This window comes from Anolis sagrei, chromosome 4, assembly GCF_037176765.1.
Source record: "Anolis sagrei isolate rAnoSag1 chromosome 4, rAnoSag1.mat, whole genome shotgun sequence".
NCBI lineage: Eukaryota > Metazoa > Chordata > Lepidosauria > Squamata > Dactyloidae > Anolis > Anolis sagrei.
Genome location: NC_090024.1, coordinates 116,696,575 through 116,714,859, shown reverse-complemented (window position 1 = coordinate 116,714,859; position 18,285 = coordinate 116,696,575). Strand labels below are relative to the sequence as shown.

The window sequence follows — 18,285 nt, the reverse complement described above, 5'->3', positions numbered from 1 at the left end:
CCAACGGTTGTTGGAGTTCTTGTCTTCTTCTCTCTCACGTACTGTCACACAAGTAGGTTGCTTCATAATAGGACTATTTATTTTGTCTCTCTGTGTGCATATCTCTTTGTGTACATATGTATTATTTTACTGTGTTTTATTTTAGGGAAAAATCTCCTGAGCTCTCATTTGACATTACTGTCAGCACCAGCACCAATAACGAAGACAAGCAAATAACATTTCACTGGTAGCCAGTGACATATGTATGTTTTTCAGAGATAACTATTATGCTTAGCTAAGTCCACAGCAGGTCACTACCATGGGAACGACTGCAAGAACAACATTAAGATAAAAGGAAAGGCGGGAAGCTAAGTATCCATGATAACTCCAAATGACATCACTTATTTTGGCAACAAGATTGCTTACAAATGATCTAATTGGTTCTTTGATGTCCCTTGAGAATGATCTCTTCCCTTTTACAAAAAAAAGTATAGAATGCAGTTTTGCTTCAAAGTACGTCAGTGTCTTAATGTGTTTATGATTGCTTTCAATGCTATAAATGTGGTTTTAAATAAAATCAATTTAATATTTAATTTAAACATCACATAAATATAATAATAATTATTATATTATGAGTCCATCCATAAGTATATGTATGTATGTGTCTATATATCTGGCTGTGAATGAAAGCAGCTATCTGTTTTAGCAGAATTTCAAACAAATCTTAGAATGGAGATTCAGCCTCTCTCTGTGTCCCCTTGTCTCTCTCATTCTGTGTTACACACATACCAGTGTTCTCTTTATCTGTTCGAGATAACAGAAGCTGTATTTCAATTCCACCCCTTTTCCCTTCTTTCGACCATAGAAAGAAAATAATATCTATTCATTTTCTTTCATTCCTTTCAGAGAGGACCCCTTCATGCTCTTTTGTATGGGCAGTAAATACCTGGCTGCTGGGGAGCATTACCTATACGTGTACAATAACTTGGGCATCTCATCTATACTTTTAATATAGGAGGAGATTCATATGAATCCTTTGTGACAGATGTTTTTCCTAACAGAGACTGTATAAGAGAATCAAACACAGGTGAAATTGTTCCATGTAAAATGTTGGTGAAAGAGGAGATTGAGAAGGTTGCTTATCTGAGAGATCTTTTTTATATATAGTTGTTGACTAATTATTTTATTTGCAATGATGTGCAATTATTTTCTGTAATTTTCCTGAATCATAGAATCATAGAATCAAAGAGTTGGAAGAGACCTCATGGGCCATCCAGTCCAACCCCCTGCCATGAAGCAGGGATATTGAATTCAAATCACCCCTGACAGATGGCCATCCAGCCTCTGTTTAAAAGCTTCCAAAGAAGGAGCCTCCACCACACTCCGGGGCAGAGAGTTCCACTGCTGAACGGCTCGCACATTCAGGAAGTTCTTCCTCATGTTCAGATGGAATCTCCTCTCTTGTAGTTTGAAGCCATTGTTCCACATCCTAGTTTCCAGGGAAGCAGAAAACAAGCTTGCTCCCTCCTCCCTGTGGCTTCCTCTCACATATTTATACATGGCTATCATATCCCCTCTCAGCCTTCTCTTCTTCAGGCTAAACATCCCCAGCTCCTTAAGCCGCTCCTCATAGGGCTTGTTCTTCAGACCTTTTATCATTTTAGTCACTCTCCTCTGGACACATTCCAGCTTGTCAATACCTCTCTTGAATTGTGGTGCCCAGAATTGGACACAATATTCCAGATGTGGTCTAACCAAAACAGAATAGAGGGGTAGCATGACTTCCCTTGATCTAGACACTATGCTCCTATTGATGCAGGCCAAAATCCCATTGGCTTTTTTTGCCGCCACATCACATTGTTGGCTCATGTTTAACTTGTTGTCCACGAGGACTCCAAGATCTTTTTCACACGTAGTGCTCTCGAGCCAGGCATCCCCCATTCTGTATCTTTGCATTTCGTTTTTCCTGCCAAAGTGGGGTATCTTGCATTTGTCACTGTTGAACTTCATTTTGTTAATTTTGGCCCATCTCTATAATCTGTCAAGATTGTTTTGAATCCTGCTCCTGTCCTCTGGAGTATTGGCTATCCCTCCCAATTTGGTGTCGTCTGCAAACTTGATGATCATGCCTTCTAACCCTTCATCTAAGTCATTAATAAAGATGTTGAACAGGACTGGGCCCAGGACGGAACCCTGCGGCACTCCACTCGTCACTTCTTTCCAAGATGAAGAGGAAGCATTGGTGAGCACCCTCTGGGTTCGTCCATTTAACCAATTACAGATCCACCTCACCGTAGTTTTGCCTAGCCCACATTGGACTAGTTTCCTTGCCAGAAGGTCATGGGGGACCTTGTCGAAGGCCTTACTGAAATCCAGGTACGCTACATCCACGGCATTCCCCGCATCTACCCAGCTTGTAACTCTATCGAAAAAAGAGATCAGATTAGTCTGGCATGACTTGTTTTTGATAAATCCATGTTGACTATTAGCAATGACCGCATTTGTTTCTAAGTGAGATCCTTTCCTTTTCTTCTATGCTTTTGCCTTTCCCTTCTCCCAATTTGGGGTGAGATATATGACTTAATTTAAAAGGTATTCACTTATAAAGTTGTTAACTCCCTAAGAATATGTTTTTGTATTAGAGCCAACAGCTTAACCTGTAGTGTATCACCCATTAGACGGTTTTACTGGATGTCAACCTTGATAAAGATTTGTGCATAACGCCTTCAAACAGTAATTCACAATGTTCACATCTGGCCATGAACTTTATTTTACTCTGTGTGCTCCGTGTACAAATTGATCCTGCCAGCTCTCCACATGAAAATGTTACCATTTCAATACAAAATTTTGCATCAGCCCTGAAAATACTGAAGCACAACAGAGCCATTCATGCTAAGAATTGGATTTATTATCTTTGTATTGATCTGAACTTGTTGTAGGTGTATTTTCAGGGTCAGAGGTTCGTCATAAGATGAATTCATTAAACTTTTCAGTTTCTACTCCTTTCACTTAGACAGTGGAAGGCAAAAATGAGAATTTAAAAAATACAATACGGGGAAAACCTTCATAGGCAGACACTCAGATATACAGGTAAAAGCTCAGTTTAGCCATATGTTTCAGGTTAGGTCACCTCAAATTATGACATGATTTGGAGACAGAACAGTGCTTATTGTCTTGTGTCTTAGCATTCATTGCCAACCTTGTTCTGATACATTGAACCTTCTTTCATACTTTATTGCTTTCAACTCAACAAGGTTTGCAGTAAGGAGGGTAAAGCTAAGAACATTGAAATGCCAGCATATTTTAGCTTTAAGCTTTTAGTCAGTAATTAAACTGTAGGAAATATATTTCAGAATGAAGGGAAATATGCAAATTTTGAGAAATCATGAGATTACAGTGTCATTCACAGTATCATTCCTCACATCAAATCGGGAAAATACATGTAGCTTCTATGGGCACAACTGGGAAAAAGAAATATTGGAATTCTTTGATGACTGATGTCTGCTTGATTTATAATGGGACAATGTGGTTTATTTTTTTAAAAAAAACAGAAAAATTATATTTATTTTATTTATTTATTTATTTATTAGACTTGTATACCGCCACTCCCAATTTGGCTCGGAGCGGTTTACAGCAGTAGAGCCAAACTTTAAAATACAATAAAAATGAGAACTGACATAGTCCCGAGTTATTCACCCATCGAAAACTTGTTGGAAAAGAAAGGTCTTACAGGCTTTCCGAAAAGCAAGTACCTCTCGGATGGTTCGGGTTTCAACTGGCAAGGCATTCCATAAATATTTGTGGTTAGCAAGATTTTATTTTTAAAATAAAAAAGGTCTTCTGGTTCAATATGAAAAGTTGGAAGGAAAAGAAGACCGTGAGTTTAATTCTATGTCATTTGATAGACAGCTTGAATTTGGTATTGAAGAGGGCCATATTCTAGTTTGCTTCAAAGATAAATATAAAAGCTCTCTTCTGAGTTTTTCTGAATCAAACTGAGTAGTCCTTAAAGTTCTGAAGCGATCACAATTCTCAAAGATGTCTAGTGATCATAGACACATTTTCTCCCTCCCTCTTTAGTTACTGACTACTTCAACTTCCAGTGTAAAGTAGCTTTATCAAGACTCTTCCTTTCACGTTTCTCCCTGGATTTTTGGGAGGGGTTTAAGTAACAACTGAGTAGAATAATAGAATCATAGAATCAAAGAGTTGGAAGAGACCTCATGGGCCATCCAGTCCAACCCCCTGCCAAGAAGCAGGAGTATTGCATTCAAATCACCCCTAACAGATGGCCATCCAGCCTCTGTTTAAAAGCTTCCAAAGAAGGAGCCTCCACCACACTCCAGGGCAGAGAGTTCCACTGCTGAACGGCTCTCACAGTCAGGAAGTTCTTCCTCGTGTTCAGATGGAATCTCCTCTCTTGTAGTTTGAAGCCATTGTTCTGCGTCCTAGTCTCCAAGGAAGCAGAAAACAAGCTTGCTCCCTCCTCACTGTGGCTTCCTCTCACATATTTATACATGGTTATCATATCTCCTCTCAGCCTTCTCTTCTTCAGGCTAAACATGCCCAGCTCCTTAAGCTGCTCCTCATAGGGCTTGTTCTCCAGACCCTTGATCATTTTAGTCACCCTCCTCTGGACACATTCCAGCTTGTAAATATCTCTCTTCAATTGTGGTGCCCAGAATTGGACACAATATTCCAGGTGTGGTCTAACCAGTAACAATGAGGGAAGCCTAACCCTCTGGCCCTACACCTCAGTGCCACTGATATTTTTCAGATCAATGTATGCTATTTTCATAAAAATTGTCATGAAACTCACAGAAGAGTAAACAGATTCCCAGAAACTATAAGAACCTCTGTTTTATCTTGTCTCTTTCTACATATACTCACATCTACTATACACACTTCTTTGAATGATTCATCTGTTCCATATTTTCTAGGCCTGGGTAACAACGGAAAAATTTGTTTCTAAACTCGTTTCGTTTTTAGGGGTCCATCGCATTTCGTTTTTTAAAAGAATTCCGAAATTTTCCTTTTTAAAATTTCAAAATTTACGAATTTTTTTATAATTATGAATCAATTCGTTAACGGCGGATGTGATTGCGCAATATGCTAAAAAAACCTCCAAATGGGATAGGGGGAACTTCTGAAGCTTCCCTCTCCCTCTGTTGTTGACTGTTGGTGTGATAAAACAAACAACAACTATAAAACTTGCACCAGACATGCGAAAATAATTATGAAACAATTACGAAACAATTACGAAATAAATTGGAAAAAATTGTTTCAAATCTAATTTACTCCTCACACTATTCCTGCATGGCTCAATATTGGATCGTAAGCTAATTTAAATATGAATTAATAACGAATTACGAAATTAACGAACAAAACCGCCCAAGCCTAATATTTTCATATATACTGCCCAACACATGGGAAAGAGAAGGATAACCCCCATTTTAAAAGACATCCAACTTCCAAGACTTTATTTTTCACAACCCTCATAAACCTATGAGTATGAAATGTTGCAAATTTCACCAGTTGTGTAAATAAAGAAGAAAGTTCTCAGTATTTGCTTTTAAAAAATTAAAGACACCTAGCAAAATAATTCTTGCATCTCTTTTTTTCCAAACATTTGTTCTCCCAGAAGAGTAGTTGTGTATAGACCTTCCCTATACACTTGTTTGGAATTTAAAACATAGCCATTTCATAAGATCTGCATTACATTCAAGGTGAACTTATAAAGCCTCATATTTTCTGATGTAATCAAAAACTGATCCCAAAAGCTGAGATGGCCAACTTCCTGAGACACCAAACCACAATCTGAACTGATTTGAGACTTTTGTAAATTCATAGTCAAATAAATGGCAGTTCCTGCCAAATATAATCAATATAACTACTACCCTAACTACTATATCCTGGAAGATCTATTAGAAAGTCTTCCCAAGCAAGCACCACTGAAATAAGTGGGATCATAATAAGCTAACATTTTAGAAAATGTGCACTATACTGTACCCTAGTTTAGAGAATAATATCAATTTTTTCCATTTCAGGCACAAAACTATCTTGGACAAACCAAGAAGAGCAGCAAAACAGATAAAAGGGACCCATTGATCTAAAATAATAATTGCTCATCATTGCCTTGATCCTTTTAACATTTCCTGATGAAGGCAATTCTTGCGTTTAGGTTCCAGCAACAGAGAACATTGAGAATAGATATGGAATCACTAAAATCTTTATGTTTATTGGAAGAAAAACAAAAAAATTCACTTTGCAGTCTCCTCCTCTGAGATTATATCTGTAGCAGAAAAATAAACACATTCAGAATTCACCTAAGAAAAATTCACCTTCCAGTATGTCTTAGAATCCAGAAACATAGTCTGAATAATCTTCTTTGCTGCCCTTCCTTAAATGAATTAATAAGAAAATGAACAAGGGTAGAATCAGGGGCGGCTCAACCCATTACGCAAAGTAAGCATTTGCAGTATAGATTATTTTGCCCAGGGGTGCTCTGGAGGCGTTCTTGGGGGAAAATAGACCTTGACATATGCGAGTTGCAGTTACTGGGATGTATAGTTCACCTACAATCAAAGAGCATTCTGAACTCCACCAATGATGGAATTGAACCAAATATGGCACACAGAACTCCCACGACGAACAGAAAATATATATCAGTGATTGGTTGGAGGATGGGGGGGAGCAAAATATTGTTTGCTTACCATTGAAAATTACCTAGGGCCGCTTCTGGGTAGAATGTCACAGAGAAATTAATGCTGAAAAACAAAGTCATGATTGCTGTCATTGGGCAGATCCATATTACAGAATTATAACTCGAAAAGGAGCTTAGGGTATTGTCTTTAACTAAAATTGAGGAGTTGATTTTTTCATCCAATACAGAAGTTTTGTGTTACAGTTCAACTGCAGCTTCCAATGTTATTATCTAGGCCTGCAGAGAGTCCTGAAATCTCAGTACTAACACAGGTTCTAAATAGAAAAGGCTTTGGAAGCTGGCTATGTTTTGCCCGTGGAAGGTTAAGATTTGACAAGATAGCAAGTTCCAATATTTGAAAGGGTTTCCAATTGAAGATGGAGCAAATTTGTTTTCCGCTACTCCAGAGACAGGGGAAATGATTCTATCTAGACCTAAGGTAGAACTTCCAAACAGTAGAATATATTTTAGGCCTGGGTAACAACGGAAAAATTTGTTTCTAAAATCGATTCGTTTTTTGGGGTTTTTTGCGTTTCGATATTTAAAAGAATTCCGAATTTTTTTTAAAAAAAAGTTCGATATTTACGAAATTTCGTAAATGGTAAAAAATTTACAAAACAATAACGAAACAATAACTAATCGATTCGTTAATGGCAGACGCGACCGCGCAATATGCTAAAAAACCTCCAAATGGGACAGGGGGAACTTCTGAAGCTTTCCTCTCCCTCTGTTGTTGACTGTTGGTGTTATATAATTTTTTTTCACTAATTAAACAAAAAACAACTATAAAACTTGCCCCAGACATGCGGAAATAATAACGAAACGACCTCAAACCAATAACGAAACGAATACATAACGAAATACGAAGCATTTACGAAACGAATTGAAAAATTTGTTTCGTTTTTAAGCTGCTCCAGAATGGTTCGTTATCGCTTCGTTAACAAAAAAAACAATTTTTTAAAGAATTACGAATTAACGAAACGAAACCGCCCAGCCCTAATATATTTCCTTGGGATGTGGTGGAGTCTCCAGTGCATCCTTCCAAATTGTTTGATTCTTAAATCTGTGCTCTACAACACCAGAATTGTTGTGATGTACCTCCCACCCTGGCAGAGTCTACAGAGGTCATTCTTTCCCAAAGGGATCTGTTTGCTCACCACTCATTTTTTCCTGCTGCTGCCTTGTTAGCTATTAAAACTCCCAGGGAGGTCCACCTATTACATTACTGGGGTTTACCCAGTAAATATCCAAGGAAAACCTCTTCTTTACAACCTTCAGAGTTATACAATGTATTTGGATCTGTATGCTACATGCCATGTTAATAGATGATATTTGAAGGCTCTTCAGGAATAGAAATGCACAAATACAGCACGGACCAATTTCTCTCTTTTAATTTTCTTCATTGCCTAATTCAAGGTGTGTCTCCTTCCTTTGTTCTGTGCAGCCATACCAGTACCCCACAATTACTCTTTCACTCCCCATTCCTTCAAAAGTTACATATTCGACTGATGTGCTTTTTAATTCTTTCTCAGTAAAACTCAATTTCCAAGTGAACTTCTGTTCTTGTCTGTGTTGCTCATCAAGTATTTTATGAGGGTACTTTACTACAATGGAAAAGAAAATGTTTGTTGTTGTTGTTCTTATATATTTTCAACTCAGTTCCTTCTTAAGATGATTCTTGCTTAGGATTATCTTGGCAATATTTATTCGGAGGAGGCTGGGCATTGCCTCTCAAGCTGAATGTGTGTCACTTGCCTAAAGTTACCCAGTTCATTTCCATGACTGAGCAAGGATTTGTACCCTGATCTCCCAGAATCTGAATTTAACACTCAGGCCACTGTATTTATGTATATTTGGCTTTGTGTAGGTGTGTGTGCATGTGTTTTATTGAAGAGTGACAGTTCGTAGTTAGTTCTGCTGAACTGCCAAACCCCTGTCTGATGGAAGAATGAGGCAATTGCTCCTCTAGCTTATTTGTGTGTATATATACTAAATTTTCTTCAGCTAATCTAGAGGGATTTATTATCTGAGCTCAGAAGAATGTTTTGCAGCCATGCTTTAGAGTTAGATTTCTGAATACATGTGGTGACAAATCTTTTTTAAAATAATTTTTATTGTTTCATAGTGTATGTAAAAAACAAAACAAATGAACAAAAGGAAAAAATAGACAAAGAAAACATATGCAAAAAAATACAAAAGAGTTATTATTCAGTGCTCATTAAACATATGTACAATCAGATTTGGTTGTACAATTATTTATACCTTAACATTACATAACCCTCTATCCCGCACCTGTGAACCCCACCCCCTGACCTCCGAAACCCCTCAAAACAGGATCGCATTACTAAACAACAACTACCAAAATATCCTCTTTCCCTGAATCCCCTTTATGGCAATCTTCAAGTTTACCTTTGTCTTCTTTTCCAAATACCCAAGTGCCAGCCTCCATTTGTTTGCAAATTCTTCATTATTTCCTCCTCCGTTGCTATTTGTCTGCTTGGCCATTTGGATATAGTCTGCTAACTTATCTCTCCAATCTTTAATAGATAGCTCTTTTTCCCCTTTCCAAGTTTTGGCTATTAGTTTTGCCACAACAAAGCAATAATGACAAATTTCTTCATCTCCTGGACTGATATGCATTCTAAATAATCCTAAAAGGCACATTTCCGGGTTTTTCTTAGCTTTTTTGTTAATCATATTGTTTGTTTCCTTCACCACTTTTTCCAAAAATTCTTTAACTATATTACACATCCACCATACATGGAAAAATGAACCCTTCGCCTTCTTACATCTCCAGCAAGTTCCTTGTCCTGTTTTCTCTATTTTAGCCAATAATTCTAGAGTTATGTAGGTTCTATAAAACATTTTAAAACATGTGGTGAAAAATCTGAAGGGACTAGAAGAAACAACTGTGTGGTAATCTCTCAATACACAGTCATTACATCTGAGAGGCTGGAGATAATCCAAGCAAACGAGCTCGTAGATTTACCATAAAGTTGCACAAACATCTTCTTGCCTAACAGGAATGGGTATAGAGAACCACTGTTTTATTTTTATTATTATTGTTTTATTTTAAGGGATTAATAAGACACCCATTCTGGGATCCTTTCCCTTCTGTCTTTAAAGGAGACCTGGATTTAAGGCAAGGGCTTAAGATAACACCCTTTCTGGGATCATTTCCCTTCTAGCGGCTGTCTTCCTGCCCCACAATTCATTTGCAGCAGGCACTGTTCTATTGTGGTCAGAAAAAATGGTGGCCATCTGGACTAGCTGGGCCAGCCAAAGAGCGTTTTTGAAAAATAATCAGTGGACAACCTTAATTTCCAGTATGTTTACAAATGTTCCAACTATTACACAACAACCCTCACAATCTGATCACTGCTGTTTGAGTTCCTGGAAAGAGAATCAGACAACAGTGTTTGGTTGCTTGACTAAAGAAATGTATTGGCATATATCTTTACAGAACAAGAGACTCGGAAAATCCCTATTCATTTCACTGTTAAGCAAGTCTACATTTTTCAACAAGTAACACAACACATCAAGCAGAAAGCTCTTTTATTCCTTTGCTCTTCTTTCTAAATTATATCAGAGAATGGAGTTGATGGTCTTTGATGTGTGTTTAGTCCAGAGGTTTGTTGATTACGCAGCTCATATTGATTCACTTTCTCAAACAGAAAATCCTATTAAAACCAATCCAAGTCACCATGATAAATCTTGTTTGAACATTTCAAGACATTTCAGAAAAACACATTAAAGGAGGCCATGGTGAGTTAAGGATGGTGCAATCCTCCAAACACCATTATGGGTGAATGAATGTCATTGTTCCGAATAAACATGTTCACAATAAATGGTTACTCCTAAGAAAATATATAAGAAGTAATTAAACTTACATGTGTTTTGTATCTGAATAAAATTGCTTGGGATTGCTGCTAAAATTTTAAGTTACTCTATACCCATGTATACATCTAGAAATTCTAGTAAAAATGATCCCAAAATCTGGACTGACTTATCAACGGATAAATATAAGTCCTATATCATAACTATTATTTAAAAATGAAACCTCCCTTAGTAGAGTATTTGTTTGTTTGTTTATTTATTTATTTACTACATTTATATCCCACCCTTCTTAACCCTGAAGGGGACTCGGGGTTAAGGGACCGTTTGTGCACATATCATTCATAAATAAACAACACTTTAAAATGTTAAAAAATAACCAATTCAAAACATCACATTAAACAACATTTTAAAATCATATATTCCAAGTCATCATCCAGGGCCAGTCTGAGCCATTAATATTAATTCATTAGGGCTGGGCGGTTTCGTTCGTTAATTTCGTAATTCGTTATTAATTCATTTTTTTAGAACGAAGCGATATTGAACCATTCAGGAGCAACTAAAAAACGAAACGAATTTTTCCAATTCGTTTCGTAATTGTTTCGTTATTATTTCCGCATGTCTGGTGCAAGTTTTAGGGTTGCTGTTTGTTTTATCAGTGAAAAAAAATATATAATTATCACACCAACAGTCAACAACAGAGGGAGAGGTTTTTTTTAGCGTATTGCGCGATCGCGCCCGCCATTAACGAATCAATTCTTAATTGTTTCATAATTGTTTTGTAATTGTTTCGTAATTTCCGAAATTTTGTAAATTTCAAACTTTTTTTAAGGAAAATTTTGGAATTCTTTTAAAAATCGAAACGCAAAAACCCCCTAAAAACGAATCGAGTTTAGAAACAAATTTTTCCATGGTTGCCCAGCCCTATAATTCATACTTTCTTATTGCACTGCTCCCTTTACTGACCAAAGGCCTGATCCCAAAGCCATGTTTTCCATTTCTTCTGAAGACCAGGAGGGAAGGGACTGATCTAATGTCACTGGGGAGGGAGTTCCACAGCTGAGGGGCCAACACTGAGAAGGCCCTGTCTCTCGTCCCCACCAATCATGCCTGTGAAGAAGGCAGGACCGAAAGCAGGGCCTCCCGAGATGATCTTAATCTCCAAGGTTTCAAAGGTAATACTTTAGTACTCTGGAAGAACCTGCAAGAAGGAGTGACCCCTCTACTCTCCTTGCCACGGTAATGTTGTTGTTGTTCATTCGTTCAGTCATTTCCGACTCTTCATAACCTCATGGACCAGCCCACGCCAGAGCTCCCTGTCGGCCATCACCACCCCCCAGCTCCTTCAAGGTCAATCCACTCACTTCAAGAATCCCATCCATCCGTTTTGCCCTTGGTCAGCTCCTCTTCCTTTTTCCTTCCATTTCCCCCAGCATCATTGTCTTCTCTAAGCTTTCCTGTCTCCTCATGATGTGGCCAAAGTACTTCAACTTTGTCTCTAATATCCTTCCCTCCGATAAGCAGTCGGGCTTTATTTCCTGAAGTATGGACTGGTTGGATCTTTTCGCAGTCCAAGGCACTCTCAGAATTTTCCTCCAACGCCACGGTAGTACTTCTGGCCTTTTCCCACCTGGGTGGAGAAATTGCAGGGGCCAGAGACAGCTGACCCCTGAGGCAGTGGTGTTGCTTTCCCCTCTTTGGGGATGGAATTACACAGCTTTCTTGAGGGGGAAAGATAATGCAAGAAAGGTATTGAATAGCTCTGTCCTTTTATTTTGATATGTTAGCATTTTATCATCTTTGTTGAGAAACACCCCACAAGGCTATTTTTGTGGATATTCTCTTGATTCAAAAATATTTGGATTTTTTTATTGTTGTCATTTCCTATTTTCTTTGTCAGTTTCATCTTATTTTAAGCTTTAGCTTTTCTTACATTGTTCCTACAATCTTGGGCTGGAAATATGCACTCTTCCTTGGGGATTTACTTTCCAACATGCTAGTTCTTCCTCCTTAGTCTCGCCCAGCATTCACATTTTCAGATGTTATTCTTCTTCCATGGAATTTTTTGAGTCTTTCCTTTTATTAGTTCCTTCTGTATGAATTACCACTCTTTCTGGGTGTCTTTTTTTCTTTAGCATCACTAGCTACCAGATTTTGCCCAGTGTTTTCCCGAGATTGATAAAATCAACTTACCTGAAATCTAGGATGGTCCACAGTCTAGCATTACTACAAGGGTTATCCAGAAAGATTTTTTCAAAATACAAAGAATGAATATAATTTAGTAAAACTTACATGGATTGTAGCATAGGTATTACATTATTTTTCCACATAATCACCATTCAGTTCAATACATTTTGTCATCCATGGGATGAGCTTTTGATGCCTGTGTCATAGAAGTTTCCCTCTGCCTTTTTCAGCCAGTTTATCGCTGCAATTTTCACCTTGCCATCAAAAAAGTGCTTTCCACCAATGTGTTCCTTCATTTTAGAGAACAGATGATAGTCACCGGGTGCAAGATCAGGGCTGTGAGAGGGGTGGCTTAAAACATCCCAACCAAATGAAGTCAACAACTCTTGTGTTGCATGAGCAGTGTACGGACATGCATTGTCATGAAGGAGAAGGACTCCTGCCATCAGCATCCCATAACGTTTGTTTTGGGTGGCTCTGAAAAGTTTCTTCATGGTCTCACAATATATTCCATGCTGATTCTTCTCTAGTTTATAAAATGTAAATTTATTTATTTTATTTCTCGTGTCAGGGCAGCCAGTCAATTATATTACATTTCTAATAGAACAAAGCAAACAAACAGACAAAATACAAAATGTGTGAGTTTGGTAGTTGATTAAATGTCCTTTGACCAGTATCTGGCCACTTGGAGTGCTTCTGGTGTTGCTGCAAGAAGGTCCCCCATTGTGCATGTGGCTGGGCTCAGGTTGCATTGCAGCAGGTGGTCAGTGGTTTGCTCTTCTCCACACTCGCATGTCGAGGTTTCCACTTTGTAGCCCCATTTCTGAAGGTTGGCTCTGCATCTTGTGGTGCCAGAGCGCAGTCTGTTCAGCGCCTTCCAAGTCGCCCAGGCCTCTGTGTGCCCAGGAGGGAGTCTCTCATTTGGTATCAGCCATTGGTTGAGGTTCTGGGTTTGAGCCTGCCACTTTTGGACTCTCGCTTGCTGAGGTGTTCCAGCGAGTGTCTCTGTAGATCTTAGAAAACTATGTCTGGATTTAAGTCGTTGACGTGCTGGCTGATACCCAAACAGGGGATGAGCTGGAGATGTCTCTGCCTTGGTCCTTTCACTATTGGCTGCCACTTCCCGGCGGATGTCAGGTGGTGCGATACCAGCTAGACAGTGTAATTTCTCCAGTGGTGTAGGGTGCAGACACCCCATGATAATGCAGCATGTCTCATTAAGAGCCACATCCACTGTTTTAGTGTGGTGAGATGTGTTCCACACTGGGCATGCATACTCAGCAGCACAGCGCAAGGGCAGATGTCTTCACTGTATCTGGTTGTGATCCCCAGGTTGTGCCAGTCAGCTTTCGTATGATATTGTTTCTAGCACCCACTTTTTGCTTGATGTTCAGGCAATGCTTCTTGTAGGTAAGAGCACAGTCCAGAGTGACTCCCAGGTATTTGGGTGCGCTGCAATGCTCCAGTGGGATTCCTTCCCAGGTGATCTTCAGGGCTCGGGATGCTTCTCTGTTCTTGAGATGAAAGGCACATGTCTGTGTTTTAGATGGGTTGTAAATAAAGAGCCAGAAGACATTCCAGTAGGTGTCAAAAGTTTTTGAATATATTCTCATTCCTGGGCATGCTCAGAGTATTATGTTGTACTCTAATAAATTAAATGCAGTGTGTGACATTGTGAAAGTTAAAGTTTCTTTACAAAGAGAAGCTGTTTTTCTGACAATGTATCTGTACATTTATAAACCCAGGCTTGGGACATAAGGACTAGGATCTGATGCATCATTCTGAAGTTCCTTGTCACCTGCCTAGGGATGGGAGATTCCTATAACAATAGTTTACTAGTGCACTGGTTTCTTTGCTTTTTGAATATTCATCAGATCTATTTGAATAATTCATAGAAACCTGCAATTAGCATCAGTTTCCTTACTTGTTCTGAAAGAGTTGGTTGTAAATTAGACCTTGTGGAGTTATTTGCCTTTGAATCTGTTATAAGGTTTCAAAACCTTTCTGCTCTGAAAAGGGAGTGAAACATTATTTTCCTGGAAAATAATAACTCTTTCTAGTCTGGGATTTATGCAATGTTTGCTGTTGATTTTGGCATCCCTAAGTAACATTGTGAAAGAGATATTTTCCTCAAATGTAGAAATAAAATTCAGAAAGTAGAACAATAAAGAAAAAGAGACAATGAGAAAGTCAATTGCTCTTGTTCAAATTATTCAATATCCATTGCAATGGTGAGAGAAAATAATTGGTATATACTTCTAGACTGAACTGGGTTCTCAAAGCCAGGTCATCATGCCGGATTCTTGTTTCCAGTTCCTCTGAACATTGGTGCTTTGGAAACATGTTCACTTCTCAATGACAATGGAAAGAAGCAGGAATCTTAAAAGATTTATTTTATTTATTTATATTATTTATTTATTTATTAACTTTATTTGTACCCCGCTATCATCTCCCCAAGGGACTCGGTGCGGCTTACATGAGGCCGAGCCCAAACACAACAACAAAAGCAATAAAACATCAATACAAGCAATTAAAAAACATAGACAATAAAATACACAACATTATCAAAAAAGCAACACATAATTAAAGCAGTGGGAAGGTCAAATGTAGAGTTAAAATTGGAAATAATGCTGGGCCATAAACGAAAGGTGATACTAGTGTTTGTGGAGGGCATACAAGCAGACTCAGGGAAATGTAAAGTGCTTTGGAGGACAAAGTGCTATGGGGTTCATTATTTCGGGAAGGCCCATTGGAACAGCCACATCTTCAAGCTCCTCCTGAAGACTGCCAGGGTTGGGGCCTGTCTGATGTCTTTAGGGAGTGCGTTCCAGAGTCAAGGGGCTATCACTGAAAAGGCCCTCTCCCTCGCCCCCACCAAACGCACCTGCGATGCTGGTGGGATCGAGAGCAGGGCCTCTCCAGAAGATCAAAGGGATCGTGCGGGTTCAAATACAGAGATGCAATCACGTAGGTAGGCAGGTCCCAAACCATTCAGGGCTTTATAGGTAAGAACTTAAACCTTGAACCTTGAATTGGGTCCAGTAGATGAATAGCAGCCAATGGAGCTCCTTGAACAGGAGGAATGACCGCTCTCTGTAAGGAGTCCCAGTTAACAACCTGGCTGACGCCCGTTGGATCATCTGAAATTTCCAGGCCATTTTCAAGGGCAGCCCCACATAGAGTGTATTGCAGTAATCCAGTCTAGAGGTGACTAAGGCATGGGCCACCTAGGCAGAATGTAAAGGCGTACAAGGAACAGTGCAGCACTCAATATTGTCCCCGTTAATACATTTACAGCATCAGAGCTATTGAAAGTCATCCGCTAAAGCAGGGGTTTGGCAGAGATGGCTACAAGGACTGTATGCAGATCTCCCCATGGGAATTTCTGTAACTCTTCGACCCATACACATTCTGCTAAATAACAAATCCAGCAAAATGGGAAAAATCTGCTCTTGGTGATAGGCAAATGATCATACTTTGACTAACTGAAGCATAAGATAACTTTTGATCATGATTTGGAAAATGTAAAAGATGTAATTCTCCTTTCAGTCCCCTCTGCACCATTTTCTAAGTTCTGCTCCTAAAGCTCTGAGGTGAACCTATAATGATTCAGTGAACCTAAGAAAGTCAAACAAATGGATTGTTTGCCCTCTCTTTCTTCCTCTCTAGCTCTACTGTTTCCTTATACAATGAAATCTCAACTTTCTAAAGACCCAATTTGTGGGTTTTTGAGATACGAGCCACTGCTTGGTTCGTTTTTCGATTCAAGTTACAAGCTAGGTCTGAGTTACGAGGCCCAGATCAGCAGCAGTGCCACCATCATGTCCTTTGCTTGGTAAGTGCTTCCTCTCCCCTCAACCTTTCTGGCACAAAGAGGCCTTTGTGTGGGTCTTGAAAGCATGTACACATTGCCCTCCTTTTCCTATCAGCCTTTGCAGTCAGGGTGTATGAAGGGGTTATTTGAGGCAGGGAGAGAAAAAATGGCTGGGGACATGACCACAGGGGGCAGAACCAGAGCACCAGATGCAGGCAGTAACTCATTGAGGTGGGAGCAAGAGAAAGGGGGAAAGAGAACTGTTTGGCAGTTACTTCCTCTGAAATATTGCCTCCTCCTGCACCTGGGACACTTGTGTGGTTTCCCATCTAAGTCCAGACCAGGGTTGGCCCATCTTAGTATTCAATATCAGGATGACGAAAAGAGCTAAGGTGATGGAAGAAGCAGATAATCTGCGAGGAGGGAGGCACTGATAATTGAGAAAAGAGGTATAGATGACTTCCCATTCGTTTCTTTCTATCTGGTTTGGAAAAAGTAAGTTTTATGCATTATTTATTATTTATAAAGAAAATTTCTCTTACTTAAGAACACATATCAAAAGTGGTGTGGTTTTCATGGTGCCAGAAAGGATTCATAGCATTTCAATGGGAAATTTGCTTTGAGATAAGAGCAATTTGAGTTAGAAGCTTGGCCACTGAACTAATTAAACTCTTAGCTCAAAGTATCATTATATACTGCTTTATTTTAAATTATGAAATGTTATATTAACTCTATATATGGGGGGTTGGGGGAGAAGTATAGGGAGTGAGGAGGGAAAGTGGAGCAACAACTGACTGATCTATACCCCTAGCATCCTATCAATATCGTATACTACAACTCCGGCCCAGTTTACCTGTCTGAATGTATTTCCCCCCCTATGACTACTGCAACGCTCTCTATGTGGGGTTGCCTTTGAAGACTGCCCGGAAGCTGCAGCAAGTCCAACACACGGCAGCCAGATTACTAACGGAGGCTGGGTACAGGGAGCACACCACTCCGCTGTTACGCCAGCTCCACTGGCTGCCAATTAGCTTCCAAGCACAATTCAAAGTGCTGGTGTTGACCTATAAAGCCCTAAACGACTCCGGCCCTGTTTACCTCTCCGAACGTATTCTCCCCTATGTACCATCAAGACTACTAAGATCGTCTGGAGAGGCCCTGCTCTCGGTCCCACTGGCCTCGCAAGCGCGCCTTGTGGGGACGAGGGACAGGGCCTTCTCGGTGGTGGCCCCGTGACTTTGGAACTCTCTCCCTCTGGAGGCCAGAACTGCCCCATCCATCCTAACATTTAGGAAACGGGTGAAGACGTGGCTGTGGAGTCAGGCCTTCGATGAATGAGACAACACCATAGGACCCTGGATGGAAGTTGATGTAGATCCATCTTAATAAGACGACTGACCACTGTAGTTTTATATATAGTGTTTTTAAAGTTGTTTTTGTAATTGTGATATATGATATTTTAATGAGTGTATATGTTTTTTATGGCTGGAAACCGGGCTGAGTCCCTCAATGAGGTTGAGAAGCTCGGTATAGAAAACTGTGAAATAAATAAATAAATAATAAATAAATATGAACCATCAAGATTGTTAAGATCATCTGGAGGGGCCCTGCTCTCGGTCCCACCAGCCTCACAAGTGTGTCTGGTGGGGACGAGGGACAGGATCTTCTCGGTGGTGGCCCCTCGGCTCTGGAACTCCCTTCCACTGGAGATCAGAACTGCCCCTTCTATCCTGACATTTAGAAAACAGGTGAAAACGTGGCTCTGGAA

The 18,285-nt window shown here is 39.5% G+C and overlaps 1 protein-coding gene across 1 annotated transcript in view; it reads left to right on the top strand.

Annotated features, from left to right (window-relative positions):
• The window catches only part of RGS21 (regulator of G protein signaling 21), an 87,229-nt gene that overhangs the window by 15,341 nt on the left and 53,603 nt on the right, over positions 1-18,285 (top strand). The window contains exon 2 of the mRNA XM_067467084.1: positions 16,373-16,538. Within this exon, the coding sequence (XP_067323185.1) occupies positions 16,373-16,538 (166 nt within the window). The remainder of the gene's footprint in view (positions 1-16,372; positions 16,539-18,285) is intronic.